Source organism: Mrakia frigida (genome assembly GCF_051309035.1).
Source record: "Mrakia frigida strain ATCC 22029 unplaced genomic scaffold BDY24scaffold_39, whole genome shotgun sequence".
Lineage (NCBI taxonomy): Eukaryota > Fungi > Basidiomycota > Tremellomycetes > Cystofilobasidiales > Mrakiaceae > Mrakia > Mrakia frigida.
The window spans coordinates 243777-271279 of record NW_027481242.1 but is presented as its reverse complement, the minus strand read 5'-3'; the positions used below and the strand labels follow the sequence as shown (position 1 = coordinate 271279).

The 27503-nt window shown below is 54.0% G+C and overlaps 8 protein-coding genes across 8 annotated transcripts; 6 read left to right on the top strand and 2 right to left on the bottom strand.

The window, feature by feature from the left end:
• Positions 1–388: 388 nt before the first annotated feature.
• Positions 389–2189, bottom strand: BDY24DRAFT_444605 (uncharacterized protein; the record flags this gene model as incomplete). Its single annotated transcript, XM_076644863.1, has 9 exons — positions 389–550; positions 649–764; positions 847–1253; positions 1330–1360; positions 1445–1468; positions 1562–1612; positions 1683–1845; positions 1914–2026; positions 2135–2189. The coding sequence occupies 9 exons, from the start codon at positions 2187–2189 to the stop codon at positions 476–478; spliced, it is 1035 nt and encodes a 344-aa protein (XP_076493037.1). The 3' UTR covers positions 389–475.
• A 1860-nt stretch (positions 2190–4049) lies between these two features.
• On the top strand, positions 4050–5202 carry BDY24DRAFT_418579 (uncharacterized protein; the record flags this gene model as incomplete). The annotated part of the gene is made up of 4 exons (XM_076643872.1): positions 4050–4263; positions 4383–4889; positions 4970–5038; positions 5120–5202. 4 exons carry the CDS (start codon positions 4050–4052, stop codon positions 5200–5202), a joined length of 873 nt encoding a protein of 290 aa, XP_076493036.1.
• Positions 5203–6269: 1067 nt separating this feature from the next.
• Positions 6270–9454, top strand: BDY24DRAFT_198368 (uncharacterized protein). Its single transcript, XM_076636448.1, has 9 exons — positions 6270–6394; positions 6532–7035; positions 7132–7313; positions 7402–7690; positions 7842–7905; positions 8007–8169; positions 8337–8416; positions 8503–8611; positions 8700–9454. The coding sequence occupies exons 2-9, from the start codon at positions 6613–6615 to the stop codon at positions 9163–9165; spliced, it is 1776 nt and encodes a 591-aa protein (XP_076493035.1). The 5' UTR covers positions 6270–6394; positions 6532–6612; the 3' UTR covers positions 9166–9454.
• A 211-nt stretch (positions 9455–9665) lies between these two features.
• Positions 9666–12368, top strand: BDY24DRAFT_402171 (uncharacterized protein). The gene is made up of 13 exons (XM_076642163.1): positions 9666–10081; positions 10201–10239; positions 10358–10577; positions 10674–10784; positions 10885–10943; positions 11023–11139; positions 11218–11303; positions 11370–11407; positions 11492–11597; positions 11683–11797; positions 11886–11923; positions 12007–12085; positions 12187–12368. Exons 1-13 carry the CDS (start codon positions 9769–9771, stop codon positions 12297–12299), a joined length of 1434 nt encoding a protein of 477 aa, XP_076493034.1. The 5' UTR covers positions 9666–9768; the 3' UTR covers positions 12300–12368.
• A 1709-nt stretch (positions 12369–14077) lies between these two features.
• Positions 14078–15220, top strand: BDY24DRAFT_402166 (uncharacterized protein). Its single transcript, XM_076642162.1, has 5 exons — positions 14078–14238; positions 14326–14444; positions 14553–14570; positions 14670–14689; positions 14774–15220. The coding sequence occupies exons 1-5, from the start codon at positions 14178–14180 to the stop codon at positions 14943–14945; spliced, it is 390 nt and encodes a 129-aa protein (XP_076493033.1). The 5' UTR covers positions 14078–14177; the 3' UTR covers positions 14946–15220.
• A 1901-nt stretch (positions 15221–17121) lies between these two features.
• Positions 17122–19032, top strand: BDY24DRAFT_198263 (uncharacterized protein). Its single transcript, XM_076636446.1, has 2 exons — positions 17122–18855; positions 18977–19032. Exon 1 carries the CDS (start codon positions 17218–17220, stop codon positions 18730–18732), a length of 1515 nt encoding a protein of 504 aa, XP_076493032.1. The 5' UTR covers positions 17122–17217; the 3' UTR covers positions 18733–18855; positions 18977–19032.
• A 5875-nt stretch (positions 19033–24907) lies between these two features.
• Positions 24908–26106, bottom strand: BDY24DRAFT_402111 (uncharacterized protein). Its single transcript, XM_076642161.1, has 4 exons — positions 25821–26106; positions 25533–25764; positions 24996–25451; positions 24908–24945 (listed from the first exon to the last, which is right to left on the bottom strand). The coding sequence occupies exons 1-3, from the start codon at positions 26003–26005 to the stop codon at positions 25341–25343; spliced, it is 528 nt and encodes a 175-aa protein (XP_076493031.1). The 5' UTR covers positions 26006–26106; the 3' UTR covers positions 24908–24945; positions 24996–25340.
• A 32-nt stretch (positions 26107–26138) lies between these two features.
• On the top strand, positions 26139–27409 carry BDY24DRAFT_402109 (uncharacterized protein). The gene is made up of 7 exons (XM_076642160.1): positions 26139–26331; positions 26427–26511; positions 26631–26659; positions 26746–26794; positions 26908–26998; positions 27126–27167; positions 27277–27409. The coding sequence occupies exons 1-7, from the start codon at positions 26240–26242 to the stop codon at positions 27354–27356; spliced, it is 468 nt and encodes a 155-aa protein (XP_076493030.1). The 5' UTR covers positions 26139–26239; the 3' UTR covers positions 27357–27409.
• Positions 27410–27503: the final 94 nt, after the last annotated feature.

Sequence of the window (27503 nt, the reverse complement as noted above, 5' to 3'; positions counted from 1 at the left end):
CTTCCCTCGCAACGAAACTCGATTCGACGCGTGCTTTGAACTCTATCGAACGATCTTGGGCAAGCCGAGAGACACGCAAAGACGACCCGACCAGCAGAGTCGCAGTGAGAGACAAAACTTCGTCGTCCTCTTGCTCCGCGAACCGAGTCGACGATTGTGGAAGACGAGAGAGCGAGCTTTCCGACGCGTCGAATCCCTCGCCGCTGCCCTTCTGAAGCGAGATCGAGGAGTTGTCTAGAGACGGGATAAACGAGCCGAAGCCTACACTGATGCAGCAGTCTCGCTGAAGAAAAGGTCATCAGTCATCAATCAAGCCCAAAAACAAAGCGAGAACAAATCGAAGGAGGAGCGGGAAAGAAAGAAAGAGCGAAGGAAGTGCAGAAAGGAGCCCAGATCGAAAGAAAAAGTAGTGGTCGAAAGTGGAAAGATAATCGAACAGAGCGAAGAAACGAACGAAGAATAGAAGTTGCGAAGCTCATTTGGTAGAGAAGGAGGATCGCGTCGCCGAGGTGGGGAGACTTCCGGGCTGAGAAGGTGCGTCGGTTGCGTCCTAGAAAACAGAAAGAGTGAAGATTAGTTCAAGTGGAAATCGGTGGACGAGGAGGAAAGAAAAGGAGAACAATGAAAGAGAAACGAGAGGGAACGCACCGTGTACGTAGGAGGAACTCGTTCAACTTGATATCCTTCTTCCATCAAGCCTCCGTCTCGTTCCTGGACGACGTCCTCGGGTAGCGTAAGAAGTCGATCGGATTGAGAGGTGGAGACTGGTTCAGAGTCGGAAGGAGAGGAGGTTGTGTCAGTTTCCAGTTCGAGAAGGAGACGGAAGAGATGAAACGAGCGACTCACTTCCAGGAGACGAGTAAGACGAGACGGAGATAGGTCGAGAGAAGTTGGGAGTGGCGAAAGGAGAGATAATATCCGCTCCTGAGTGGCCAACGTCCGAGGAGGCGTGAACGGAGGGACCAGCATCAGGTTTGTCGACCTCCTCCACAGCTTTGGCGACACCAGATTCTCTCGCTCGTCTCCTCCTTCTCCAGAAGTAGAACGCCGTGAGCCCAGCAGCTCCCAAGGCTGCTAGACCTCCTATGACTCCACCGACGATAGCACCGGTGTTGCTCTTGGAAGAGGGAGAGGGAGAGGGAGAGGGAGTTGATGTCGACGTGGTTTCGAGCAACCCGACCGTTGTGGTGATTCCTCCGCTTCCAATCATCGTAGTGTTGTAGGTAGGATCACCGAAGATAATTGAAGAGATGCTGTAAGGGGAGGAGGGAGAGATGCCATCAGCGAGATGCGAAAGGTGGTTGAATCTGAGGCTAGAGCGCGACCCACCAAGATGAATCGTTTGACGCTTGAACGGTGACTGAGCATCGAGCGAAGAAGTAGAAGAGTGAAAGCACCATCGAATCAGCATTCGAGATGAATAGCAGCAGTAGATTCGACTCACATCCCGTCCCTAGAAGTCGAGATCCTGCTCGTCGAAGACGATCGAAAAATCAGAAGAATCAGGTTCAGCTCGAGAGCACGGACGGAAAGACGGTCAAAAGAGAGGCCTCACTCGTACCATCCTCGCTTCTAACTATGAACCAGACGACTGAGCCGGCAGAGAGTTGGACTAAGAAGAAAACAAAGAAAGGTCAACGAGTCGGGCGAGGCCAGAGAAGGAAGAGACGCTTCAAACTCACCAGCGTCCCACGCAACAGTGATGTCGGCATCCTGATCACCGTCCCAAGGGTTGCTCGAGCGCTCTTCCCACTCCTTGATGACATGGTGTCGGATCTCCGAGTTGATGGCGAAGTTGGCGTACACTCCGGAGGGACGCCTGTCGGTCTCGAACGTAACGATGACCTACAACCCAAGAAAGGATGGAAAACGTCGGCACTGGTTGTTCCAGAAGCAGAAAAAGCTTCGCTTACGGGATAGCACTGAGCGATGATGGTTCCAGAATTCGGGGCGAGCCAGTTGACGATGTCGTCGCTAGGGATCAGTTCGACCGGTGATCTGGAAGAGAGGGAAGTTAAAGTTGGAGCTGCCGTCGAGGGAAAGGAAGAAAGAGCGCAAAGATAAAGAAAGCGTTGAATCAGTGAGCGGATCAACGAGAAGAAGGGAGGAAAAGGAAGAGAGAAATGGGACTCACAAGCTGCGACGACGAAGAAGCTGGCGAGAAGGGAGAGGAACGAGAGGAGAAGCATGGCTAGACGATGGGAGTTGAAGGGAAGGAAGCAAGCTTGTTCGGATGAAGACACAGCTCCGAGAAGATAAGAACACATATCTCGAGCACAGGTGCGATATAGAGAAGCAGAGCAGTCGCGAGGCGAAGAGAGGTCGACCAGCACTGCCTGAGCGTCGAGCTCGAGCTCTTGAATGTACGGAAGCAAACCCGATCTACAGTTCCATCTGAAGAAACGATTTAGCTTCTATCTATAGACGGCGCATCCACCTTGAGGGTCTTGGAGAGGGAGCGTGGCGATAAAGGCGGGAGGGAAGGAAGGAGAGAGCGAGCTCGGAGGGAGCAGCCAGGGAGCGATGCTCGAGGGCTCTGCCAGACTCTGGAGCTTTATTGGTGTCCAATCTTGAGAAGAGGCGAGTAAGAGGAATTCAACTATGAAGAAGCGTTGAGAGTGCAAGGGCGGCGAAGGAGTTGAGCTCGTCGACACCGGGTTGGAGGACGAGAAGGAGGAAGTCGCAGGACTTTGGCTTGAGCTTTGCTAGTCGAAAAGGTGCCATCGTAGATTCGGGGAGGCTGATATTGCAGGCTGGGAGGTTGAGTCGCATCTTGAAGGGACAAGCTGAAGGCTGAAAGAAGGGAAGGAGAAGGCGGTGAGCTCGGTTCGATCAAACAGGAGAGAGATCATAGATGTAGAGCGAACCTTGGATAGGTGGACAAGAGATGATGAGCGGTATGATCTGTACTTTATATGGGAGAGTTACATAGCTTCGGCATCGAGAAAGGGAGGGCGGGAGGAGATGGCGAAGAGAGAGGAGGAGGAGGAGGCAGGAAGCGTCGAGCTCGAGAGAGTTGTCGATGGGAGGAATCCCCCAGGGTCGCTGAGCTTTTTACGTGAAGATGGATATCGATACAAGTCGTTGTTGAAGACTCCAGTCGAGCGAGTCGAGGAAAAGAAGCAAAGGAGGAGGGAAGGGGAGAGGGAGGAGGTGGTCGGAGTCAGAAGAGTTCGAACCCTTTCGTCTCTTTCGTCTCTTTGCTCTCCTTAAGACCGCAGGGTCAGTTTCTCTCTCTCTTCATGTTTGAAGATAGATGGAGTTCCGGAATTGTCTCACCAGAAACGACGCTTTTCAAAAACAAAAGCACGACTCGACATGGGGAGAGAATCAGAGGCCAGCTGCTTCTTCTTCTTCTTTACCTCCGCTCCTTCAGTACTGCTACATCGCCCTGAACTTCGCACGGTGAGCTCACGTGAACAACCATTGAGATGATGTGCTTCTGAAAAGGAAGAAAGCGAGAGAGGGAGTCAGAAAGCACGAGGAGTTCACCTCGCGACGCGTCTCGATGTTCCCTTTCGTGCGACTTCCTTCCCGTCGTTTTTCGCCTCCTTCATGATAGATGACTTCATCTGCATCTCAATTATAGATCTCCTATCTCTTCCGAGGAAACGGTGTATCTAGCGTCCGAAAGGCGAGAGAGGAGCAGCCGGCATCGCCAACGAGCGCTTCCCTCGCACCCCATTCGTGTTTCTGTCTCGTAATAGCCATGAAAACGCTTAGCATTTGAAGCTCTTCTCAGTCACGGATCTGAGTAAGCCAAGAGTGGGGAGAAGAGAGAGAGAAAGAAGTCAAAGGGAAAGGGAGATCTCCGACGCGTCTTGCTCTAGATCAGTCACAATCGATTCGCACGCCTCGACGCGGCTTTGAAGGACGGCTCAAGGCAGAACCAGGGGCCGGCCGAGCGGCCTGAGATTTCACCCCTGTTATCGAAAAACAACAGTGGCCGGTCCTCGCTTCGTCTTTTCACTTTCAACCATCACCATCTTCTCTCTCTCATTCGACCATCAACATCTCAACCCCTTCATCTCAGTGATCTCAACCTCGAAATGGCTTCAGCATCTCCCTTCACCGCCTTCTTCACCGATCCTCTCCTTCCACCTCTCACCGGAGGACCCTCGGAGGAGCTCGACACGTTCTTCCTCACTTCTTCTTCTTCTTCCTCCTCCTCCTCCTCCTTCAATGGACTCCTCCTTTCTCATCAGCATCAGTATCCATGTTGGGAGAATCAGAAGTGGACTGATTCGCAGGGTTGGGGATTCTGTGAGTTCTTCATCTCATCGACCTTCCATCGGCTCCTACGGCGGTTCCAGCCCTCCGCTCTTTCGCACGCAAAGCTGACTCCTTATCTCCTCTTCCTCTTTCTCGATTCTTCCTGCTAGCCTTCCCTCCTCCTGCTACTACTACTTTTAACTACCCTTTCAACTTCAACCCTCATCCTCAACCTCCTCCTGCATCTCTAGGTCTCTCCTCAGGATCCATCTCTCCCTCCTTCTCCTCCTCGTTCGACTTCGACGCGCTCATCACTCCCACGACCTCCTTCCCCTCCTACACCTTCAACCTCGACGACGAGGACGACCAATCTCCCACTTCCAAATCTACTCAACCTCAACCCTCTCCCTCAATTCCAACAGTCGTCAGCACTTCCAGTCGAGGGAGGAAACGTGTCGCTCCAGCTTCGTTCGCCGAGGACGATCAGGACTCGTTGTCCTCCTCTTCTTCTCCTTCGCCCCAAAAGAAGTCGAAAGGGAAACAAGTTGAGGACGAAGAGGAGGAGGATGGATCAGATTTCGAAGGCTCGGTGGTGTCAGCTGGGGTGGGTGGGAGGAAAAGAGGCAAGAAGAGTGCCGTCGAGAAAAAGGAGAGGAGGAAGGCTACGAATCGAGCTTGTGAGTTTTTTTTCTTCTCTTTCTCCCCTTCTTCAATCCTTCTCGGAGACTGACTCTCCCGAACCTGTTCTCTCTGGCAGCCGCCAAAGCTTTCAGAGCCCGACGAAAGAACCTCCTCAACGATATCCAGACGCAGATTTCGGAACGAGGTGAGCCGCTAGTCCTTGTTTTCGTCCGTTTTCTCTCTTTTTCGTTTCGCTGAACTTGGGTTGAATTTGACCGTTCGACAGACGCTGAGATCCAGGAACTTCACTCGCTCATCAGTCGACTGGGGGAGGAGAGACAGGCGCTTTTGTTGGCGAAGCAGGGTTAAACGATGAGTCGTCGACGCGTCGAGGTTTTCGGGTTTCGGTTCTCGTTTCTTTCTACCTTCACCAACACCAGCCTACCTCCTAGCAGGCTTTGTATGCCCTTCTTTCTTTCTCTACGATCCTCACGCCTTTCTCTCCCTCACGTCATGTTCTCGTTCTCACTTTTCGATTTTGTTTTCTCACCCTGCTTTTCTCGCTCTATTTTACCCTCTCCCCTGTACAATTCTTCCTACCTTAGGCTCCCTCCACGTTGTATCTTGCCCTACTATTATGCTTCTGATTCTGCCTCCTCGCTTTCGATCTCGATCTCACCGTGCCCGTCAAACTTGCGACGCGTCTTTCGTTTTTTTCATTTTCTCGTCGCAGAGGTTTGCTTGAACAACCCGAGCTCTCACAGATCTGCTTGAAGTTCTCAGTGAAGCTGTAGTATCAGGGAATCGCTCGTTGGGAAAGAAACAGGGGAAGGAAGAGGTTAGAACAAGCTCTCGAGCTAAACAACGTCGCGTCGAGCGGGAGCGGATACCTTTCGACCGTCCCTCTTTTTTTTTTGGCGGACGAGTTCAGCAGCAAAAAAAAAGTGAAAGCAAGTGCTTCCGAGTACCGTACCTCGAGCATCGAGATATCGAGAGGGAGATGTACATAGGGTCAGCCGAAGACTCGTGAAAAGCTGTTTGTTTGACGCTTCCTTCCTCCTCGGCTTGGCCCGTGCCCCTATCTATCTTCCGATGTATCTCTCTCTCTTTCGGAGTGTCTTTTCTTAGCCCAGCTCAGCTTTTCAGAAGCTGTACAAAAAAGAAAGGAAAGGAAGCGATGTCTTCCTCACGTCAGTTTTCATATTTCGTGTTGTGACGCTGTTCGGTAGGTTGGAGGCGCTGCTGTTCTCCTTTCCCCTTTCGAGCGACGTCGAAAGAGGGAAATTGGAACCCAACCTTCTTCTTCTTCTCACCTCCCCAAATCTCTACCTTACCTTCCTCCTCTTCCCCTTCCTCCTCCCCCTTCGCTCTTCCCCTTCTTGGGTTGCTTCGCTGGATTCGGATATGGGAGGCATTCGGAAAGGGACGCCTGCTTCGACGATTGGAGGAGGAGGAGCGAGCTCCTCGAGCACGGGAGGAGGAGGAGGAGGAGGAGGTTTTCACTTCAGGGCGAGAGAGCAGTCCGAGAAGATCGCCTGTAAAGCGGGCTGGAGGAGCTTCGGTGAGTCGCGGGTCTTCTATTCTTGGGTATTCGTGTTGAGAAGGAGTAAGGGAGGCGCCGAGAAGGGAGGAAGAGAGGGAGAGAGCTCACTTCGCGTCCTTTCCTTCCTTCCTCCCTCCCTCCCTCTTTTCTTTAAGACTTCTTCGACCTCTACGTTTGGCGTTCGACCTCGTTCCAACTCTTCCAGTCTGAACATCGACGCTTCGTTAGCCAACTCTATGGGGATGGATCCCAACTCGTTCTCTCCTCACTCTACAACCATCGACCCCTTCTCTCACTCTCACTCGCACTCCTCCTCCCAGCACCAACCCTTCTCCCGTCACTTGTCCTCTCGAATAGGGAACGAAACTCCCAACTTTCCAGTTACCGACGTCTTCACCAACGGAACCCACACTCCTCCTATCAATCGTTACAACATCGAACGCAAAGAGTACGGCTTGGGACTCGCCCTCCATTCCTCGCCCATGTTCCCTCCTCCGCCGCCGCTCGAACACGACCACTGGGCTCATGCGATCCAGAACCAACACCAACAGCCTAAGAAGATCTGGGGGAGCTCCTTACTAGGGAGTATAGGTGGTGGTCGAAGCAAGAGTAGGATCTGGTTGAAGACTCCAAAGATCAGTGATAAGAGGAGATTGTCGGTCAGTTCAAGGATGAGCTCCGGAAGGAGACGAAGGGAGAGAGACGCGTGAGAGCTCACTTTTTTCGTTCGTTTTTGTTCGGTTTCGTTTATTTAGGACGGACTGTTATCCCCTCAAGGAGGAGGCTCAGGTTCTCCCCCTCGGAATCGTCACCATACGCTCACTCGAACCTGTCGAAGGAAGCTCAACCTCTTCCTCCTTCGACTCCCGCTCGTTTCGAGGTTGGGCTCGAGAGGACGAGAGCTCGTCTTTGTGCTCGCTATGCTCTTTGCAGCTTTGTAAGTTCAATCAATTCCCAAACCATATACCATCTTTCTTTCTCCCAGCAAACCCCTAACCAAAAAACCACTCGTTCTCCCTTTGCAGCTACCTCCTGAGCTCGCTCTCCCTCTTGCAACCTTTCCTCTCCTTCACCTCCGAAGACGTCCACCCTTACGAAACCTCCTTCCTCGATCGAGAACGAGCTCATCTCGGCGTCCCTCTCGATCCACCCCCGTCCGGTCATCTGATCCATTCCAGTCCCAGAGGAGGAGGAGCAGGAGGAGGAGCAGGGACGATCAGGCAGGCGGCAGGGACGGTTCCTCTCGCGCCTGCGAGGTCGGGAGACGGTTGGACGTGGAAGGATAGGAGGGAGGAGTTGGGAAGTTTGGTTCATGTGAGTGGAAGGGGGACCTACAAGATCTGAGGGAAGGGGAGGAGAAGCGGGGAGGGTTGCGGGAGGGACGATCGTTTTTTTGAGCTCGACCGCGAGGTTGCTGAGCTGATCGAAACCCTTTTTCATGTTTTCTCCTTCGATCCCAAATCAGTACATCACCTCTTCGGACTTACATTCCTTACCTGAAGTCAACCCTTCGGAACCTCTTGATCCTCGTACGTCTCGTTCTCCCATCCCCTGCCTTCCCTCTCCCTCTCTTCGACGCGTCCTCACCCCTCTCTCGGTTTCCTCGTTCGTTCGTTCGTCTCACACACAGAACTCATCCTCGACTTCAACCCCTTCGCCTCGTACGCTCAATCGTCCTCGGGCATGTCGGGTCACGAACAGGTCGCTCAGATGGTGGAGGCGTTGTGGGCTGGGAAGGGAGAGGGCGATACGGCCGGAGGGCAGGTGTTGATCGTAGGGAGGGGGAGGGATCCGTGAGTCTCGTTCGGGTTGTTTTTTGGGTTCGGGCTTGAGGTCGGGAGAGGGAGGGAGGGAGATGAAAGAGAGGAGAAAAGAGGAGAGGAGAGAGGAGGGGAAGGGAAAAGGGAGTCGAGAAACTGAAAAAACTGACGCGTCGGTGGGGGTTTCGGCTTCGAAACAGATCCGTGTTCACCATTCGAGCGTTGATCGAGTCCCTCAGGCTGAATGCGAGGTTGCTGTTTGTTGATCTCGAAGGACGATGTACGTTTTTTTTTTCTTCGCTCGCTCGACCTCGTGTCAACCGACACGTTCGCTGACCCTCGTCTCTCTCTCTCCTCTCGTTCAAGCCGACGCTCTCCATCTGGAACCCCTCCTCCTCCGAATCCTCGACGTGCCGAAACTCCCAGCTCTCGTCGTCGGAGGTCACACCGTGGGAGATTTCTTTGCCGTTCGAAGGTTCGTCGCCAACTCTTCTCTTCCCGTCTCCTCCTCCTTCCGCCACTCCTCCAAGCTGAACTTTTTATCGTTTCCTTCTCATCCCCAGATCCCAATCCACAGGCGAATTCGACCGTCTCCTCTCGGAAGCTCGGGTCTCGTACCTTCCGCCTCCCCTCCCTCCCAAACCCAACAACAAACGAAAACCCAAACCCCTCGACGACGACTCCGACGAACCCCCAACCTCGGTCGACGACGCCGAACCCCCCGCTGCTGCGCCTCGTTTGAAACCAGGAGAGCAGGCCGTGAGAGATCAGTTGGTCGTCCCGCACGACGGGGAGCATGCCGTCGTGTTTCCTGGAGCCGTGGCAGGGGGTGGGAAGTTGAGGATGATGGAAGACGGGGAGGAGTGGGAGGTGGGTGGTGGTGTGGGTGGGTATGGAGGGGAGGAGGAGAAGGAGGAGGAGCAGTGGGAGGAGGGAGAGGAGGAGGAGGAGGAGGAGGAAGTGGAAGAGGGTCCGTTGGGGATTGGGATCAGGGTTGGGTTTGATGAGGAGGAGGATCTGAGCTTCTAGTTTCTGCTCATTGTTAATTCCTGCTAGAGCTGAGGAAGCTATCTAGGGACTCGCGTTGATCGGGTGTGTGTTTTTGTTTTCGTTTCGTCTCCTCCGCTCGCTCGCTCGCTCGTTTCTTGTTTCTGGACTCCCTCTTTGGGCATGTGCTTTTTTTTTTTTTTTCGTTCCTTTATTTATTACCCACTATGCTGGTTGCACTTTTCGTCTTGGCTCGGTGCTCGCTCGAGAGGGTGGGAGGGAGAGACGGGAGGAGGGACGCGTCGTCCCTGATTTCCCTCGTCTCACTACTTCCCCAAGGTCCGTAACGACTATCCTTTGCACCAACACCATGATAACGCTGAGCTGAAGATCTTTCCTCCTTCTCGCTTTCGCAGAACTAATACATAGGCTCGCGTTTCCATCGAGCTAGATAATCGAAAACAAACAGACGACCTAAAAAAAAAGGATCTTGCCTGTCTGTCGCGCCCGCAGACGATCTGTTCAACCCAAACGGTGACCAACCCAAAATCTCTCTCTCCTTTGTCTTCGCTTGGGATCTCTTTGCCGAGAAAACCGTTTTTCCCTGTTTCCTGACTTCCATCTCCTTCCTTCAACCTTCGCACGATGTCGAACTACAGCTACCACCGCCTCTCCCTCTCGCCTCACCTCCCCACCTTCCCTTCCCCGACTCCTCGGAATCGACGCTTGTTCCTCGTCGTCGCAGCTCTCTTGGGGTCTCTGGTGATCGTCACCTCGGGATGGGTGCTGTTCAGGAAGGACGACTCCGAGCTGAGAGGTTGGATGGAACCGACGCCGACGGGTTATCTGGCTTCGACGAGCTTGAGTCTGGAGGGTGGGGATAGGGATTTCTTGGACAAGCATGGGGAGCTGAGGGAGGAGAGGGAGACGAAGGTGATGGGTGGGAAGGAAGGTTTTTGTGAGTTTCCAGGAGTTTTTTTTGATGTGGTTGAGCTCAGCTCGGACGTTTCCTCCTTCCCTTTTGTTTTTCTCGTTCTCGCTTCGGCTGACGCAAAAGTACCTTCTTTTGCTGTCCAGACTTCTTCCATAACCTATACCACCTCAACGGAACGTTCTGTGAGTCCTCTACACTTCCTTTTGTCGCGAAAGACTCGACGACGAGGTCAAACAATCCTCCTTTCACCCTCTCCCTTTCTCCAAAAGCTGACTTCCTCTCTTCGCTCTCCCTCCACAGACGCCATCTCCAACGACCCTTCCATCTTCCCCAACACGACCCACATCACCCATGCCGATCCGTTCATCGTTCTCTCGCCTCAGGAGGCCACGTACCTCTTCTACGCCGGACCCAAGGAGACGAGGGTCGTTCGTTCGGAACTCCTCAAAGGAGGGACGCTGTTCTTCTCCAAGTCAGGTTGGAACGGAACGATTTCTCCGTATCATTGGTTGATCGAGGTGTGAGTGCTGTCGTCGTTTCTTCTTTGAGCGATCAAGAGGAGAGGACGCGTCGAAGCTGAGCCTGACGACCTTTCTTCCGAGTCGTTTCTTTTCAGCGTGATGTCGTGTTATATGGTCTTTGCTACGTTGAGCAAGAACTCGGTGTATCCTCGCCGGATGATCAACGAAGGAGACGGATGGAGAGGAGCCTACTCGGATCTCAACGAGTGAGTCGACGACGCGTGCTGAACCTCAGCTGCCGCTCTTCTTCTCTCTTTCTCTTCCCCTTCGATGCTGATCTCTCGACTCCCCCCCGAAACCTCACAGATACATCCTCGACCTGTTAGCTCCTCATACGTACATGAGAGACACGCCTGCTTGGGAAGGTGAGCTCGTTCTCTTCTCTAAGCCGGGGACGATCAAAACGAGTTTGACCTTCTATCCAACTCTTTCGCTTGGCCTCAGCTATGAAGGAAGCGGGAAACCTCTGGATGTTCGATGAGATCGTCCTCTTTGATCGATGGGCAGCTCAGGAGACTTCGTTGGACGACGAGGGGAGACGATGGAACAAGGTATTTGGAGGTGGGACCGATCTCTCCTTTTCTCGTTCGTCGCTGGACCCGAAGCTGACTCGTTCCTTTTCTCGTGTATCTTTCCCAGGTCTGTACGAGGAAGTGGCCCACAAGGTCGACTGGTTCGAGCCGTTGAGGGATTTGGTGAAAGAGAAGCTTGGGGTCGTTGATCCTGTGAGCTTCGATTTTCACAGCGGCGCGTCGATTCCGATCGCTGACCACCCGTTCTCTTCTTTTCAGACCAGGAAACATCAGCCTAGAGTCACCTACATCAATCGGTAAGCTCCAGCTCATCTCCATCTCCTCCGAAGGTCGCTCGACTTGAACCGTCGTTCTCTCTTCGCTCCTCTCGTTTTGCTCAGGCAAATCACGAATCAACGGAACATGCTACCAGCAGATCATGAAGCTCTCGTACTCGGATTGGAAGCTGTGAAGGCGATCGATCTTACGATAGCGTTGTTGGAGGAGGTGAGCGCTCGTTTTTTTCTTTTTCTTTCTCTCGAGCTCGACGCGTCGAGCTGAACCGTTGCGTGGTTTCAAAAACCTTTATCAGCTCACTCCAGCAGAGCAGATCACGCTGGCTCTTGAAACGGATATTCTCCTCGGTCTTCATGGTGCGGGCTTCACGCATATGGTGTGGATGAAGCGAGGGAGCGTTCTGTTCGAGGGTGAGTATTACTGAGTCGCGGTTTGATCTGCTGGCGGTCCTCGAGAAGGATGTTTCGCTGACGGAAACTTCACGCCATGACTTTCTAGTCTTCCCTTCCGACTCTTTCGCACGGGATTATGAGATGGTGAGTGCTATGATTCGATGCGTCGCCTCGTCGCATTAAGCCCAATTGACCTTCGACTTCGTTTCCTCTTCCCTCGCCAACAGATCTCTGAGCCTCTCGGGATCCGATATCATTCCATCCACAACGATACGGTGTTCGACTGGAAAGCCGATGGAGTGAGAGGTGAGTTCAACTTTGAGCTTCCCTCGAACCGAGACGCGTCGAGCTGATGGTTCTTCTTCTTGTCTTTCCTTTTCTCTTTCGTATCGCCCCGACAATCGCAGAGATTCAAGTAGGACCAGACTTCTCCGCCCACTCCATCCCAGCGGCTGCTCAAACGCTCCTCGATCTGCTGGCACAAACGCTGGAGGAGGGAGGAAATTGGTCTGGGAAGTGACGGGTCGAGATGCGTTCTTCTCGTTCTGCTATTTCTGTTTTGACGAATCGCATGACTATCAATTGGTGATTAATTGGAGCCCAGGTATCTCCAAAGCTATGCAAGACGGCGGAACTTGGGGTCTCGGCAGAGGAGAGCCAAGGTTGCCGTCGCTCGACGGAAGTCTCTCTTCTTCCTCCTAACCACCACGTCCACCTCTCAGCAGCTCCTACTTTTCAAAACATGACTGTGAGCTACCTTTTCTACTGCTCGTTTACGATCAATCCTGATCGCTCTCCGCATTTCGGTCCTAGTTTTCCTCCATCAAAGACAGCGACACCGACTCTTCGTACTCCTCCCTTTCCCACCTCAACCAACCGAAAGAGAAACCATACTGCTCTTACGTTCCTCGAGGTCCTCTTACCGGTCCTTCTACCTACTCTCTTCCATCAACTCCCGAATCCGACCTCTCGCTCGCCACCAAACTCTCGTTCGTCAAGGGCTCTGTTTGGTCGAAGCTTGGACTTGTGAGCTCGCACCTTTCCTCGTCGCCTCCCTTTCTCCTCAGTTGGCGCGTCCCCTCTAGATGGGCAAGCTGACTATTTTTCTTCCCTTTGGCTGTTTGACGTCCGATTGCCCAGGGCGAGAAGTCCGAGGCTCAGCTGGCGGAGGAGACGTTGCAGAAGAAGCGAGAGGAGGAGAGGAAGGTCAGATTTGAAGCTAGGAAGAGTCAAGGGATTCTTGCTGGTTCCACTGTGCATGGGTTCTCGTCGCTAGCTGGAAACTGAGTGGGTTGGTTCGAGGGAGCGGCGAGAGAGAGAAAGGGGGAAGGCGGTGGGAGGGGGGAGGGGGGACGGGTTTCACGAGCCTTAACGATCAACGACTATGAAGCTATGGACTCATTATCCTTTGAAGCCGGCTGAAAGAGCTCTCATGTACGGAGCCTTGATATGAACGTCGGGTTCATGGCGAAAACGAACCGAAAACAAGGAGAGGGGAGGAAGAACGACCAGCGACGCGACTGTCCGATCATCCAACTTTCAGACCTTCTTCCTCCGCTCACTGGCTCCAAAGGCATGTCCGGAGTCAAAATTTCCTTTTATGTATCTCCTCACGAGCTAGCATAATAATAGCACCGTCAGTGGCTGTCAGCCGTCGCCTCATCGAACTCTCCCTTTCATCTTTCGTCTTCCGAAAGACTCCGATCCTTAGTTCGAAACAGAAACGACCTGTTCATCTCTCCTTCTAGACCTTGAGTCTCTTTCTACGTCCCTTCCATTCATAGTTGCATTTCTTCTCGTTCCTCAGTTCGTTCTCGCGATCGACTCTCCCCGACCGATAACGACGCGTCGGTTGCAAAGTCCGTCCCTCCTCACTCACGCTACGTCAGATCTCGGGTTTCAGAGACAGAAAGGGCAATCTCTCCGAAGCCAATCACGGATCCGAGACCTCGGCTGAAATGAACGAGGCTGGAGGAACTCGCGTCGCCAACGGATTCTGGGATTCGCCGTTCTTTGCGAGCTTTGCTTTCTCTCTCCCACAGAACGTAGCTAGCGCAACTGGACATCACGCTTTTCGTCTGACCTTGAGCACTTTTCTGCTTTCTCGGCTTGACTCACAGCACTTTTGAGGCGAGGAAGAAGCGATTCGACTTTCCCTCGGTCTTCTTGCTTCGACATTCCATCGACGCTAATTTTGCCGCAAAAGAACGCTGATCCCTCCTTCATTTGTACTCCATAGTCCCCCTCTTAATACCGATACCTGCTTGACTCTATCCTGCTCGTCAGTCTTGCTTTCTCCACCCAACTTCCATCCCCTTCCTCCATCTTTAGACCCATTTCGTCCTTTTTTCCCTCTCAACACTCACTCATCACTTCTTTCCCCTCCAAGTCACTCACAATGGCCGTCAACTGGTACTTCTGCACTTCCTTCAAAACAGTCATGGACGTCCTCACCAGCCGTGAGTCTGCTCGTCGAGCGGGATGACCGAGGGCTGATCGTTTCCAACTCCCTCTTTCTCCTCCTTTGCTTCTTTTGGGTCCTCCAGAACGAGCTGATCGGGACTCCAGCTTCTCGAAGAGAGTCATCTTGGGATATCTCGACACCAAACATAAGAAGGGACTGAACAACACTCAGATTGCGGTCAAACTGGGTCTCGTCGAGCAGGTGCGTCGCGTCGTCCTCCTTTCCTTTTCCCTTTGGCTGGTCGATATCCCTTCGGTTTTTTGCTCAAGTCCTCTCTGACCTCGCTCACTCTTATTGATGCTTGCTTAGGCTATGTTTGAACGCCAGGTAAGAACCAAAACTCGTACTCAGGTTCCGAGGTCTCGAACAAGAAAAAGCGAGCTGACCTTCTCGCCCTCGTCCTCCTTCTCTCTTTGCCTCTCCTAGCTTCCTGATCGAACGAAGCAGTTAGTTACACCTGGTCTCTAATAGTGAGCGTGTGGTCTTTTCGATCTAACTTACTTCCTCTTCTTCTTCTCAACTTATCGCAGAATCATTGAGATTCGAGCTCAACTCCTCCTCCCTCCCTCCGAACTCTTCCTCGCCTGCAACATCCCCTACCAGCCTCGCGAAGCTATCGACTCTCGCCTCTACCTTCCTTGCGTCTTCTTCGAGGATGACTCGACGGACGACCTTCCAGCCTACAGTCCCTTTGAGTACTGAGAAGACATTCCTTTTAGACCGTATTTCTTTAGCTCATTTTTGCTTTGACGACCTTCACGATCCCCTTGTAGCTTACGACGCGGCTTTCCTTCGCTCTCAAGTACTGATGCGGCAAAAGAAGAGGGGAGCGGAGCTCAGACAGCGGTTTCTTAGAAGGTACAGGATGATTTCGATCGAGCCGCGTCCGTTTTTGCGTCTTTGTTGATTCTGAAGATAGAGTCTTTCGATTCGACGCTATTGACCGCCAAATGAAATGCACATGCTATAGCGGTTGGTGCAAGTACATAGGTGCTGTGAAGACCTCTCCCATCTCTTCCCAGCCCCGTCTTCTCTCTCGTCGCGTCCACCGCTCCTCCGTCGTTTGCCTCTCAACTCCCTCTCACGACTCACTCCACCCTCTCTCGTCGACCCACCAACCAAAGCCATTCCAGGTCCTCTTGCGAGAGTGACCCCACCAGAAGTGAGAGGGAAAGTGAGCTTTCCGAGGAGCATTCGAGAGGGAAGTCGGTAGGTGAGGAGAGCGACCAAGGGCGACGTGGGTGCAGATGAGGTCGTAGTCGATGGATGCCGTCGACGAGGGAAAGAAGAAAGGGAATGAGGGACGGGAGATAAAGTGTGGAGAGGGCGTGGAAGAAGGGAGCTGGGGAGGTGAGAGGTCAGGACAGGGTGAGGAGGGGAGAGAGGGAAGATGGAGTCTGAATCGAACGTAGAGAGCGACCTGAAAGGTGTTTACAAGCCTACGAGGCAGCCCACCCTTCTCTCCACCAAGCCATACAAGCTGGATTCCTCCTGGAGCGTGAAGCCGAGGAGGAGAGAAGTCGCCAGGGTGAGCAGATGGGTTTGGCGAGAGTCCAGACTCAGGTTGTTCCCTTTGCGCTCGAGGAGGAGATGATGCATTCCCAGAAAGCGAAGGCTGCGAGAGAGACGAAGGCAGCCTGAGCTACGAAGGGAGTGAGCCTCATGAGTCTTTCTCAGAGGTCGAAGTGGTTGGGAGGGAGAAGCCTCGTGCAGTTGAGTCGAGCTCATCGAAACGAAGACGTCCAGGCTCGCCTTCGCCTCCCACTCACCGCCATTCTCACGATTCCTCCTTTCCGCCATGGGCAAGTCCTCTTCCATGTCAGACGACGGTGACGACGAACCCGAAGAGTAAGTCGAACCGATATATATCTTCGAGGCTGAGGAGGAGGACGTGAGAGAGAGAGAAGGCAAGACGTCGAGCTGACCCCTCTCCTTCCTTCCTTTGTTGACCTCGTTCATTTCCAGCTTCCCATCCGCCGATATCGAAGCTGCTCACTTCAAATCAAAGTACATAGAGATCTACAGGACTCTACAGGATACCAAGGCTGAACTCGGTGAGTCTAGAATGTCTACTTTCGTGCAGGAGGGAAGGGAGAGAAGGAGAGAGAGGAGCTCGAGCTCATCCTCAAGTCCGCCCCTTCCTTCTTCTCGTTTGCTTCCTTTTCACCAGACGACTTCCAGGCTTCATCCAAGGAACTAGAGGAGGAACTCGAGAGTGAACTCGCTTCCACCGAAGTCATCCAGCAAGAGCTCAAATCCAAGATCACCAAGCTCGAGGGGGAGAAGGAGGAGTGGAAGGTCAGTTTCACGAGCCTTTCTCCTTCTAGGCACAAGAGACCTCGAGGACTGACCTCAGTCTCCTTCTTCCGCTCGTCGTTCATCAGGACAAGTACCTAGCTGCTCAGAAGGCTCACAATCTCGCCTTGGGAACCCTTCAACGAGAGCTCGACACCACCGTTCGTTCTTGACCTTCTCTCCTCCTCTTCTCCCTCCCTCTACCTTCTCTGACGAACTTCTTCCTTGTCCTGATCAGAAATCGGAACGAGATCGTCTCAAGGTGTCTCTTAGGGATCTCGAGATGGGAGTAGACGATCTCGAACGGAACGAGAGGTGAGCTCGCAATCTCCTTCCTCCCTCCTCTCGTGAGCTCGACCTCGAGGGCTGATCGACTCCTCTCCTTCTCAGGATGGTCTCGTCCTCTCTTCAAGACGTCGAATCCAGATACAACAGAGCCATCGAGGACAAGACCATGCTCGAGCAGGAACTCATCGGAAAGCAGCATTTGGAGGAGGAGTCGCAGAGGCTGAAGGACGAGATTAGAGGTGAGCTCGACCGACTCGTCTTCTTCGTTCGAGAACCAATGCTGAGCTTCCTTTCCTCCTGATCAGATCTCACCACCGAAGTTTCAGTTCTTCGCCAACAACGCCCTCGTCCATCTTCCACGGTCCTTTCACCTCCCATCCCGTCCCACCTGATGTCCCCAGTCCAAGAATCCTCTCAAGAGCTCTCCCTGTCCGACCTCGTCATGCCCGGCGACACCTCCTTCTCCGACTCCTCCTTCGCATCAGCTTCATCACCCAACCCAGCAGGATCCCCAACTCCCTACTTCCCTCGAGGCAACACCTCCCCTACCCAGTTCTCCACCTTCGGCGTCGTCTCACGAACCAACTCCCCAAGCTCGTCGCGTCTCCCTCTCTCAAGCTCTCCCTCCCAACTCCCTCGTTCAACTACAGCTCGGATCCTCAACGGCTACACCACCGATCGATCCTCCTCAACCTCCTCTCCAACGGCAGGTCCGTCGAGAACCGTCAGTCGTCCGCTCCCAGGAACCTCGACGGGAGGAAGGTCGGTCTCGTCAGGGTCGACCGAGACGAAGGGACGAGCAGCCAGGATGGCCTCGGATATGGGAGCTCGAGTTCGAACGATTCAGAACAGGATCCAGAAGCACGAACTCCCTCGATCGAAGAAACCTCTCCCTGGAACGGCTGGAGCAGTACCTCCTTCGAAGGAACAAGGACTCGCTCATCCGAGGATGAAAGCTCTGGCTGGAGAGAGCGGAGCTGGACCTGGACCTGGGACGCCTGGAACTCCTGGAAGTGCAGACTGGGTACTCGTTAGCGAGGGAGAGGATAGTCCTTCACCGGCAATTCCTCTTCCTGCTTTCGAGAACGGAGGGAGAGGAGGAGGCGGAGGCGGAGGCGGAGGCGGGCTGATCCGGAAATCGACGACGCAGACGTTCTCCTCTCTCGGCTCAAAACCACACCCATCGCTACCCTCAACTGCAACAACCACACTCCCGTCGAGGAAAGCCATCCCATCACCCCTCGGAGCGGTCTACAACTCTCAAACCCTCCCATCGAAACAGAATCGACCGTCGTCGAGGCTCGGCAGTCTTTCCGCTTCGACCCACGCGTCCTCTCGACCTACCACTCCCACCTTCCTCCCAGTCCCTTCCTCATCCTCCTCTTCCCACATCCCTCGACCAGCCTCCCCCGCTCTGTCCCAATCCAGTCGAGGAATCGCCTTCCCTTCGTCGTCGTCGGCCTCAGGTTCAACTTCGTCGCGTCCTCGAGTCCTCGGATCTTCCACCTCCTCCTCCAAACATATCTCTTCCAACAACAACCCTTCCTCGTACACCTCCTCAGGAGACGGATCCCTTCGTCGTTCCATCCGTCGAATCTCCCTCGACCAGTCATCCCTCCCTCCTCCCCAACACTCTTCGTCGACGCGTCCAGGAGGACCTCGAACCTCCTTCGGATCCTCCTCCACCAATTCCAGACCCATGTCGGCGCCCGTCCCTCCGAGAGGTCCTCCACCGGTACCTACGATCCCTGCCAACTTCGCTAAACGTCAAGGAGTCGTCGGGATGCCGTCGAGAGCAGGAGAAGGAGTGGGGTTGGGGTTGCCCGGGGGAGTTCGAGCTGGAGCTGGGGCGATGAAGGTCCTGCAGAGGAAGAGGAGCACGACTGGAGCCGAAGGCAGGTTGTGAAACCTCAGTGAAACCCCTTCCTTAAACGATTCATTCAAAGGGAGGAGGGAGATGAAGCCAGCATTAGGGTTTACCGAGGACCAGGAGGTGTTCAGACGGGTTCACCTTGCTTGCGCGTCAACGGTGCGTTTCCTCGTCTCGCTCAAGTTTCTTCCTAGACCTTGTATATGTGTCGGATCCTGTTTTTCTCGAACTCTCAGTAGGGCTGATAGCTTTCCCTCTCTCTCTCTTCTTGTTTTTGCAGATTTTAATGTGCTTTCCATACACGAGGTTGCTTTTTCTTCGAGGGAAGCAAAGAGGGCGAGTCCTTCGATTCCAATCCGGAGAGAGAGAGATCGAGGCCTCGAACAAGCTTCGGCAAACACGATTTTCGCTCTGCCACCGAGTCCACCCCGGTCTTTCACGAACGGCCCTGGCGTTCACCTTCAAGAAAAGTGAGACAGGCTCTCTCGAAGAATTCTCCTCAATCGTCTGGCTTCTTCTTAGGCTGCTCTTTCCTTTGACTTCCTTCTCAACCGTCACCCTCGCCGCCAACAAAAAAACCCTCCCCTCCCCTTCTCTGCGACTCCCCTCGCTTCCCCTAGGACAAACCGCCCTTCATCACCAGCCCGTTCTCCTCCCTCCCCTACACGTCCTCGAGTGTCCTTTCAAAAGATGCACTCTGTCGCCCTCCTCCTCCCCGCTCTCTCCCTCCTCGCCTCAGCCCAGGCTTGGTCTCCCTTTTCTTCTTCTTCTTCTGCTGAGGAAGCCGTCGTTGCTCCCATCGTCAAGAGGGCCAACCCTGATCTCGGAATCCAGGTGAGTGGAGAGGAAGAACGCGAGCAAGGAGGATCGAATCGAAGCTCAACCTGACGTCCTCCCTTTGATTTCATCGTTTCACCAAGACTTATTACGGTGAGTCCTGTTGTTTGGCTTAATTTTCTCGTCTGCTTCCCTGCTCGAGCTGCATCTGAACTACTCTTTCCTTCTTCTTTGATGCCTCGCAGGAAACGTCGGGTTCGTTTGGTTCGAAAACCAACTTCGGGCGTCGGCGTCGTTCCTGACCTTTTTGCTTCCCTTCCTCGAACAGATCCGGATACGCTACCTTCGTCGGATGCGATGGCAACGGAAACTACGTGGCCGGAGACTACTCCTACCCCATTTCTTATGGATTGTACCCTGCACTCCAAGCTGTGAGCTTTGCTTTTCCGCTCCTCCCCTTCCTTTGCGACGTCTCAAAAGTCAAAGCTCAACTGACGTCGGCATCCCCTTCTTCCCAAAGTCTTGCGACGACCAAAGCAACTACTGTACCTCTACTGCCCTCGGAACCAGAGACTACACCTACTACGACTGCATCGCTCGTGAGTTCCGAGCTCGTCCTCCCTTCACGTTCCTCTCCCTGCCCCGACCGTCATTAAACTTGCTCACTCTTTCTCCTTCGATGATTCCCTTCCCACCTAACAGAGGCCAACGATTGTCGAAACAACCAGTGTACGTCCCTTTAGCTCGACTGAAGAACGGATTCCGAAGCTTTTGCGAAACGCTGACCTTCAAAACGCGTCTCGTCCCCTCGCCCCTTCTCGCTTTGCTCAGACCTTGCCGTCAACAAGTACGCTGGTACCTCTACTTGCCCCATGTCTCCCGCCATCGTTTCTGCTATGTATGTTCCCGTCTCTCTCGTTTCGGGTCTCTACAAGCCAGAGGGCTCAGGGTCTGACGCGTTCGTTTCGTTTCTTCTTCTGTCCCCCTCTTTAGCTCCGTCTCCAGTGTTCGATCCGTTTCGTCCGTCAGCACCAGGTCGGTCGCCAGCACTGCGTAAGTCCACTCCTTCTCGAAATCGAAGAGGGCAAAGGGGAACCCGTTCTAACTTCTTGTTCTTTTGCTCGTCCTCCTCCAGCTCCGTCGCTTCCGTCAGCTTGAAGTCCGCTGCTACCACTGCGTGAGTAGTCTTACAAGCTTTTTCTCAGGATCAAGCCTTTCTCGGTTTTCTTCACTCAAAGTTCATTCCTCGAACCTCAAAATTCTGACGCGCGTCTCCCCCTCTCTTTCCCTTTACAGTTCCATCGCCAGCGTCGCTTCTGCTAGCGTTGCTTCGGTTCGAAGCGCCTCCACCCTCTCCGCGGCTGCTGCCTCGTGAGCTTTTCAACTCCTCCAGTCTCCCATCTCGTTCAAACCCTGTGGGAGACTCAGTCTGACCTCTTTCTCTCTCTCCTTTCTCTTTCTTCTCTTCACTCTCCAGCGTCGCTTCCGCCTCGGTCGCCAGTGTCTCGTCCGCCAACGCCTACTCAGCTTCGTGAGTCTCATCCCCCAAGCCCAAGGGAAATCGAGAGCAAGAAGAACTAGAGAAGAACGCGTCTGATCCCTCTCGTTCTCAACCTCTCCCCCAGAATTTCCTCCGTCTCTTCGGTTTCAGCTGCCTCGCTTGCTTCCGTCGCCTCCGTTGGATCAGCGTCGGTCCAATCAGTAGCCGCCACGAGGTGAGTTTCTCTCCAAGTCTACCTCAACTTCTCGGTGCGAACGAAAGGGCTGACCTTCCGCTCCCCTCTCCCCCTTTCAAACCAGCTCTGCTCAAGCTGCCGCTGCATCTCAGTCCCAAGCCAACCTCGTCTCCGCCAGCTTGGTCGGAGCCCAATCTGCGCTCAGCGTCTCATCCACTGCGTCAGTGTGATTCCCCTTTCTCTTCTCGACGCCCTGGAACTCACCTCCCGTCTTTCGTTTTTCTCGATCCAGTTCTGTCGCTGCTGCCGCCGCTGCTGCTACTCAGGCTTCCCTCGCTTCCGTCAGTGGTGTCGCCGCTCAGAGTGTTCTCAGCGTCGCGTCGACTGCGTTCGTCCTTCCTCCTCTCTTCTCTCTTGAAGAAGAAGAATACGTTTTGCTGACCTCCTCCTCCTCCTCCTCCTCCCTCTTTCCTCCCTTTTCTCAGTTCTGCTCAGGTTGCCGCTGCTTCCCAATCCCAAGCTGCTCTCGCTTCCCAGAGCGCTCTTGTCGTTCAGTCCTTGGCCGCCATGTTTGTCCTCCGACGCGTCGTTCCGACTACTCCCCCGACGCTGATTCCTCCTCTTTTTCACGCTTCTCTGTTTTCAAGTGAATCTCAAGCCGCTGCTGCTTCCCAGAGCTTGATCGCCGTCGCGTCTCAGTCCAACCTCGCTGTTCAGTCTGCTCAGAGCGTCGCTTCCGTCGCGTTCGTCCTCTCCTCCCTCTTCGGATCCCCTCCCCTCATAACCAAACTGATCCCTTCTTCCACACCTCCCCCTTCTTCAGTTCTGCCCAAGTCGCTTCAGCTAGCCAGAGTGCTCAGTCTATCCTCAGCGTCGCCAGCGTCTCGAGGGTTTCCGTTTCTGCTGCCGCCGCGTTCGTCTCCCCTTCCTCCTTTCTTCCTTTTCTCCCCCATCTTTTCTTCGATCTGACCTTCTCTTCTTCCCTCATCCCTTTCATTACAGCTCTGCCTCTGCTGCTGCCGCTGCTCTCGTCCTCCCTGCTGGATACAAGGCCGCTTCCACCTCCCTCATCTCCGAGGGAGTTGACGGAGCTCGAGCCCTCGCAGGAGCCTCAACCTCCTCAGATTCGATGACCCCCTCCGTCTGTGCTCTCTACTGTACCGCCGCCGGTTTTGCCATCAGTGGAACTGAGTTCGGAAGCGAGTGGTAAGTTTCGTCCTCTTCCCTCTCAAACTCCGAGACGAAGCTCAAACCTGACTCGTTCTTCTTGATTCCACAGCTACTGCTCGAACTCTCTCGACAACGGAGCTTCCCTCACCTCAGTCTCGACTTCCTCAGCCTACCCTTGCTCTGGAGCCGCTTCTCAGGTCTGCGGAGGATTCTCAGCTCTTTCGATCGCCTGTGAGTTCGCTCGAAGAAAGGGAAGAGATCGAACGCGTCGAGACTTCAGACTGACCTGACCTCCCTTCCCTCCCTTGCTCCTCTCCAGACAACACCGCTCTCGCCACCCTCACCAACAACGTCTTCACCCTCATCACCGTTCCCGTCGTTCTTCCCTCTGGATACACCTCGGCTTCCTCTTCGCTCATCGCTGAGGGACCCAACGGTCGAGCTCTCACTGGACCCTCCTTTGAATCCGCCGCCATGACTCCTACCCTCTGTGGAACCTTCTGCACTACCGAGGGTTACGCTGTCTCTGGAGTCGAGTACTCTACTCAATGGTAAGTTGAACGTTGTTCGTGAACAGGATTGGGTCGAGAAAGAAGCTGACTCGTCCTCCACCTCTTTCTTTCGTCCAGCTTCTGCGGTCAGACCCTCTCCAACGGAGCTTCTCTCTCCCTCCTCTCGACCACCGCTCCTATGGCTTGTGGAGGAGCCGCTGCTCAGACCTGTGGAGGAACGTCCGCTCTATCGATCGCCTGTGAGTACTGGAACGCAGGGAGGACTTGGAGGTTCGCCACGACGGTTGAGCTGATTTCTTTTCTCTCTGTTTTCAGACAACACCGCCCTCGCTACCCTCTCGAACGGAGTCTTCACCCTCACCAAGGTCGCCACCGTCACGCTCCCTTCTGGATACTCGTCTGCTTCGTCCTCTCTCATCGCTGAGGGACCCAGCGGTCGAGCTCTCACTGGAGCGTTCACTTCGTCCTCGTCGATGACCCCTTCGTCCTGCGCGACCTACTGCACCACGGCTGGCTTCGCTTTGAGTGGAACCGAGTACTCTACCGAGTGGTGAGTGGTGTTGGATTCTCATTCCTTGCACGAAGAAGAAGCGAAGCTGATCCTTTCCTTTCTTCTCGCCTCTCAGCTACTGTGGAAACGCCTTGTCCAACGGAGCTTCCCTCTCCCTCACCTCTTCCGCCTCCTCGATGGCTTGTGGTGGAGATTCGACTCAGACTTGTGGAGGAGCCTCTGCTCTTTCGATCGTTTGTGAGTCTGTCTCCCTCCGAGTCTTCCGAACGAGACGCCCGACGAGAAGCTCACTCGTTTCCCCTTTTTCCTCTCCCTTTCAGACAACACCGCTCTCGCTACTGTCACCAACGGAGTCGTCACTCTCACCAGCGTCGCCGCTGTCACTCTTCCTGCTGGATACGCCTCCGCTTCCGCCTCTCTCCTCCCTGAGGCTGCTTCTGGTCGAGTCCTCACCGGCGCGTCGACTTCGTCCTCCGACATGACTCCTTCAACTTGCGCTACCTACTGCACCAGCGCTGGGTTCGCCATCAGTGGAACTGAGTACGGATCCGAATGGTGAGTGATTTCGTTCTCTTCGAATCAAGATCAACGAGGAAGATGCTGATCTCGTCCCCTCAATCCCCTCCTCATATCTCTCTTTCTCTCTCCCTTTCGATCACATCTCTACCTTCTCTCTCGCCCTCCGTTCCTCTTCACAGCTACTGTGGAAACTCTCTCTCCAACGGAGTCACTCTCTCCTCGACCACTTCCGCTCAAGGAATGGCCTGCTCGGGAGACTCGACCCAGGTCTGTGGAGGATTCTCTGCCATCTCTGTCGTTTGTGAGTGATTTTACTTTGTTTTGAGCGAGGTCACATCGAAGAAGCGCCCAGCACGAGGGGCTCTCTTGCTGGAGAAGAGACGAAGAAGAGCTGACTTTCTTTTCTCTCTTTCGTTCAACAGACAACACCGCTCTCGCTTCCCTCTCGAACGGAGTTTTGACCCTCACCGCCCAAGCTTCCCTTCCTACCGGATGGTGAGTCTTTTTTTTCTTCTTCCCGTCCCTCCATCTGAAACTCTCGCTGATCAATCATCTCCTTGTAGGGCCGTCAACACTCTCGGATCTGGATCTTGCGTCGCCGAGCCCGCCACGGTTCGAGCTCTCTCCTCCGCTTCTTACGAGGCTTCCGACATGACCGTCGAGAGCTGTTTGGCTTTCTGTGACGAAGGAAACTACCCCTTCGCTGGAGTCGAGGTGAGTTCCAAACTCGTTCGTTCTTCGGAAACAGTCGCGTCGAAGCTGACCTCTTCCCCCTTCCTTTCCGCTTCGTTTCTCCTCACAGTACTCCACTCAGTGCTACTGTGGCCTCGTCAACGCTGCTACTGAGTCGTCGACTGGATGCAACATGCCTTGCGGAGGAGACTCGACCCAGACCTGTGGAGGATCCAACGCCGTTTCCGTCTACTTCTCGGCGAGCAACTTCGCAGATGCGGAAGCACCCGCCGCTTCCACTTCCGTTACCCTCGACAACGGATTCTCTTCCACCCTCGAGTGCTGGTCCGAAGTCGACGGTCGATTGATGACTGGAGCCGGATTCACCAGCGACGTTGTTCGTCCCCTCACCGCCTCTCTTCTTCCCTGTCTCCTTCGTCTGACCCTGTTCCTGTCTCTCCTTCCTCCAGATGACCTACGAGCTTTGCACCAACTACTGCTCTGGAGCCGGATTCACTCAGGCTGGAGTCGAGTGGGGTCGAGAGTGCTGTGAGTATCGATTCGACGCGTTCCCCCCCTTCGACGAACGCTGATCTCGTTTCGTTCTTCTTCTTCTTCTTTCCAGACTGCTCTTCGTCCGTCGATCTCACCAAGCTCGTCGAGAACGGAAACTGCAACGTCCCCTGCTCTGGAGCTCCTTCTACGATCTGCGGAGGTGCCCAGGTCCGTTTCCTCTCTTCCCCTCTGGCCTTACCGAACGTTCCGAGACTGAACTCGACGCGTCCTTGACTTTTCTCCACAGGCCCTTCAAATTTTCACCACTACCGCTGCTGCCGATACTACTATCACTCTCGCCAACGGCTGGACTTCGGACCAGTCCTGTCTCGCTGAGGTTGATGGTCGACTCTTCACTGAGGCCTCGATGTGTGAGTTTCCCGTTTTCGGTTTCTCTTCTCGACGCCTCCTGCTCGAGCTTACCTTTCTTCCTTCTCAGCCGACGACGCTATGACGCCCACTATGTGCACCGACTTCTGTGCCTCCAAGGGCGCCAACCAGAGTGGAGTCGAGTACGGAACTCAGGTTAGTTTGACGAAACGCTTTTTCCTCCATTCGAAAGAACGATGAGCTGATCGCCGCTTGGTTTCCCAGTGCTACTGCGCTTCCGGAGTTGACCTCACCAAGGCCGTTAAGGCTACCAACTGCGACATGGCTTGCGCTGGAGACCAGACCACTGGTGAGTTTCGAAGACGAGAACGACGCGTTCGAGCCCTCGGAACAGAGGCTGACCTAGTCTTCCCTTTCTCGCTTCTTCTCGTCCACCAGTCTGCGGTGGATCCAACGCTCTCAACGTCTACACTACTTCTGCTTCCGTCACCAAGAGGAGGTACTCTCGAAGGCAGTGAAAACGGGAACCCTCGTCCCCTCTCGCCCTTTGTGTCTCTTCTTCTTTCCCTTCCGTTTTGGTTCTTCATCAGTCCTTTTGGTTTCAGCACTCGTTCAGCCGCTACCCTTTTGATTCAATACCTCTTCTTTATCTTATCTCGATGCCTGTTTAATATATATTCCTTCCGAGCCGAAACAAAGCCGTCAACGTCATCAGCCCAACTCCGATCCGGCGAGAAAACCCGTCGCTCCTTCGCTTCCTTTTCTCCCTAACCCTCACTTCCCCTCCTTCCACCCTTTACTTCCCTCCTCAAGCTTCGATCATGCCTATCACTGTCCACTCCAACCTTTCTCTCTACGCTGTCCCTACAGCTTACGCTCTCGCCTTCCTTCCTCACACCATCAAGCTCATCTGGTTCGTTGCCTTCCTTCTTCTTTGCTGCCTCCTGCTCTCCTCTTAGGGCAAAGCTGAGAAAAAAAAAATTGAACTGTGGGTTCGCATCTTTCCAGGGGAGGCATCAACGGTATCAAGTACAACAACTTGAATCCTCGAGCTGCTGCCGATCATTCGACGTTGGACATCGAGACGAAGAAGGTCAGCTTGAGCCTTTCCTCCCATCTCTCTCCCCTCCAGCGATAGATCGACGAGGTCCTTCTCTTTTTCCCTACCACTTTCGAGCTGACTTTCCTCCTTCTCTCTACACCCACCCTCAGGTCGCCAAGAAGTGCGAGAACCTCAAAGCGTGAGTCTTGGATCAGCTTTCGCCCTTTTCTCAACCCTGCTTGTTGAGCTGACTTCGCTCTTCTCTTTCCTTTTCCTCTCTTTCAGTATCCACTCCAACGGTCTCGAGATCTTCCCTCTCTTCGCTACCGCCATCGTAAGTTTTTTTTTTTTTCATCCCCATCTCTCTTTTTTCTCTTCGCAGAGCAACCACCTCGCTCCTCTCCCTCGAGCTCACCTCCTCTCCCCTTCTCCTCTCTCTCTACTCAGATCATCGGAAACTTCGCTCGACTCCCAGCGAAGTACCTCAACTCCTTTGCTGCCCTCTTCCTGACCTCCCGAGTCGTCTTTTCGGCAATCTGTGAGTGCTTTTCACACCGTCTCCCTTGGCTCGTGAGGGAGGGAGCTCATCGAGAAGGTCGTTCATTGCCTCGCTGACCTAATCCTTGATTCTTTCGCTCCTTCTCTCCTCGTTTTCTTCTATGAAGACTTCCTGCAAGCCAGCCAGACCGCTGCTGCTGCTCGATCTGGTAAGTTCCGAAGCCTTTCTTCCCATCTCGAAGCTCGAGCAATGTTTGAACGCGCGAGGCTGATCGTCCAACATCGTCCCCTCTTCTTCTTGCCTGCCTCGTTCTACAGGAGCCTTCTTCGTCGGAATGGGAGCTTCCCTCGTCGTTCTCTTCCAATCGGCCAACAAGGTCTTCTCTCTCTCGGCTTAGACAGAACAAACGCGTTCTGGAATCGATACGATGGATTTGCGACGGCCTCGAAATCAGAGATGGAGAGGGAAACGGACGAGGTTTCACTTTCTCCTCGCAGATATTTACCCTCTCTCGCGAGAGAGGAGACGGAATTAGAAGAGAGGA

Excerpts from the sequence above, each read along its gene's own strand:
- BDY24DRAFT_198368 (XM_076636448.1), top strand. The coding sequence starts at position 6,613 with ATGGGGATGGATCCCAACTCGTTCTCTCCTCACTCTACAACCATCGAC. Across the intron at positions 7,906-8,006 it reads TTCGGAACCTCTTGATCCTC|AACTCATCCTCGACTTCAAC; the intron begins GTACGTCTCGTT and ends TCTCACACACAG. Across the intron at positions 8,612-8,699 it reads GATTTCTTTGCCGTTCGAAG|ATCCCAATCCACAGGCGAAT; the intron begins GTTCGTCGCCAA and ends TCTCATCCCCAG.
- BDY24DRAFT_402171 (XM_076642163.1), top strand. The coding sequence starts at position 9,769 with ATGTCGAACTACAGCTACCACCGCCTCTCCCTCTCGCCTCACCTCCCC. Across the intron at positions 11,304-11,369 it reads AGCTTGGGGTCGTTGATCCT|ACCAGGAAACATCAGCCTAG; the intron begins GTGAGCTTCGAT and ends TCTTCTTTTCAG. Across the intron at positions 11,924-12,006 it reads TCGCACGGGATTATGAGATG|ATCTCTGAGCCTCTCGGGAT; the intron begins GTGAGTGCTATG and ends CCTCGCCAACAG.
- BDY24DRAFT_402166 (XM_076642162.1), top strand. The coding sequence starts at position 14,178 with ATGGCCGTCAACTGGTACTTCTGCACTTCCTTCAAAACAGTCATGGAC. Across the intron at positions 14,239-14,325 it reads CATGGACGTCCTCACCAGCC|AACGAGCTGATCGGGACTCC; the intron begins GTGAGTCTGCTC and ends TGGGTCCTCCAG. Across the intron at positions 14,690-14,773 it reads CTTCCTGATCGAACGAAGCA|AATCATTGAGATTCGAGCTC; the intron begins GTTAGTTACACC and ends AACTTATCGCAG.
- BDY24DRAFT_198263 (XM_076636446.1), top strand. The coding sequence starts at position 17,218 with ATGTCCCCAGTCCAAGAATCCTCTCAAGAGCTCTCCCTGTCCGACCTC.
- BDY24DRAFT_402111 (XM_076642161.1), bottom strand. The coding sequence starts at position 26,005 with ATGAAGAACCAAAACGGAAGGGAAAGAAGAAGAGACACAAAGGGCGAG. Across the intron at positions 25,765-25,820 it reads AGCGAGAAAGGGAAGACTAG|TGGTCTGGTCTCCAGCGCAA; the intron begins GTCAGCCTCTGT and ends GAAACTCACCAG. Across the intron at positions 25,452-25,532 it reads ATAGTGGGCGTCATAGCGTC|GCCTCAGTGAAGAGTCGACC; the intron begins GTCGGCTGAGAA and ends TCACACATCGAG.
- BDY24DRAFT_402109 (XM_076642160.1), top strand. The coding sequence starts at position 26,240 with ATGCCTATCACTGTCCACTCCAACCTTTCTCTCTACGCTGTCCCTACA. Across the intron at positions 26,512-26,630 it reads TGGACATCGAGACGAAGAAG|GTCGCCAAGAAGTGCGAGAA; the intron begins GTCAGCTTGAGC and ends ACCCACCCTCAG. Across the intron at positions 26,999-27,125 it reads AGTCGTCTTTTCGGCAATCT|ACTTCCTGCAAGCCAGCCAG; the intron begins GTGAGTGCTTTT and ends TCTTCTATGAAG.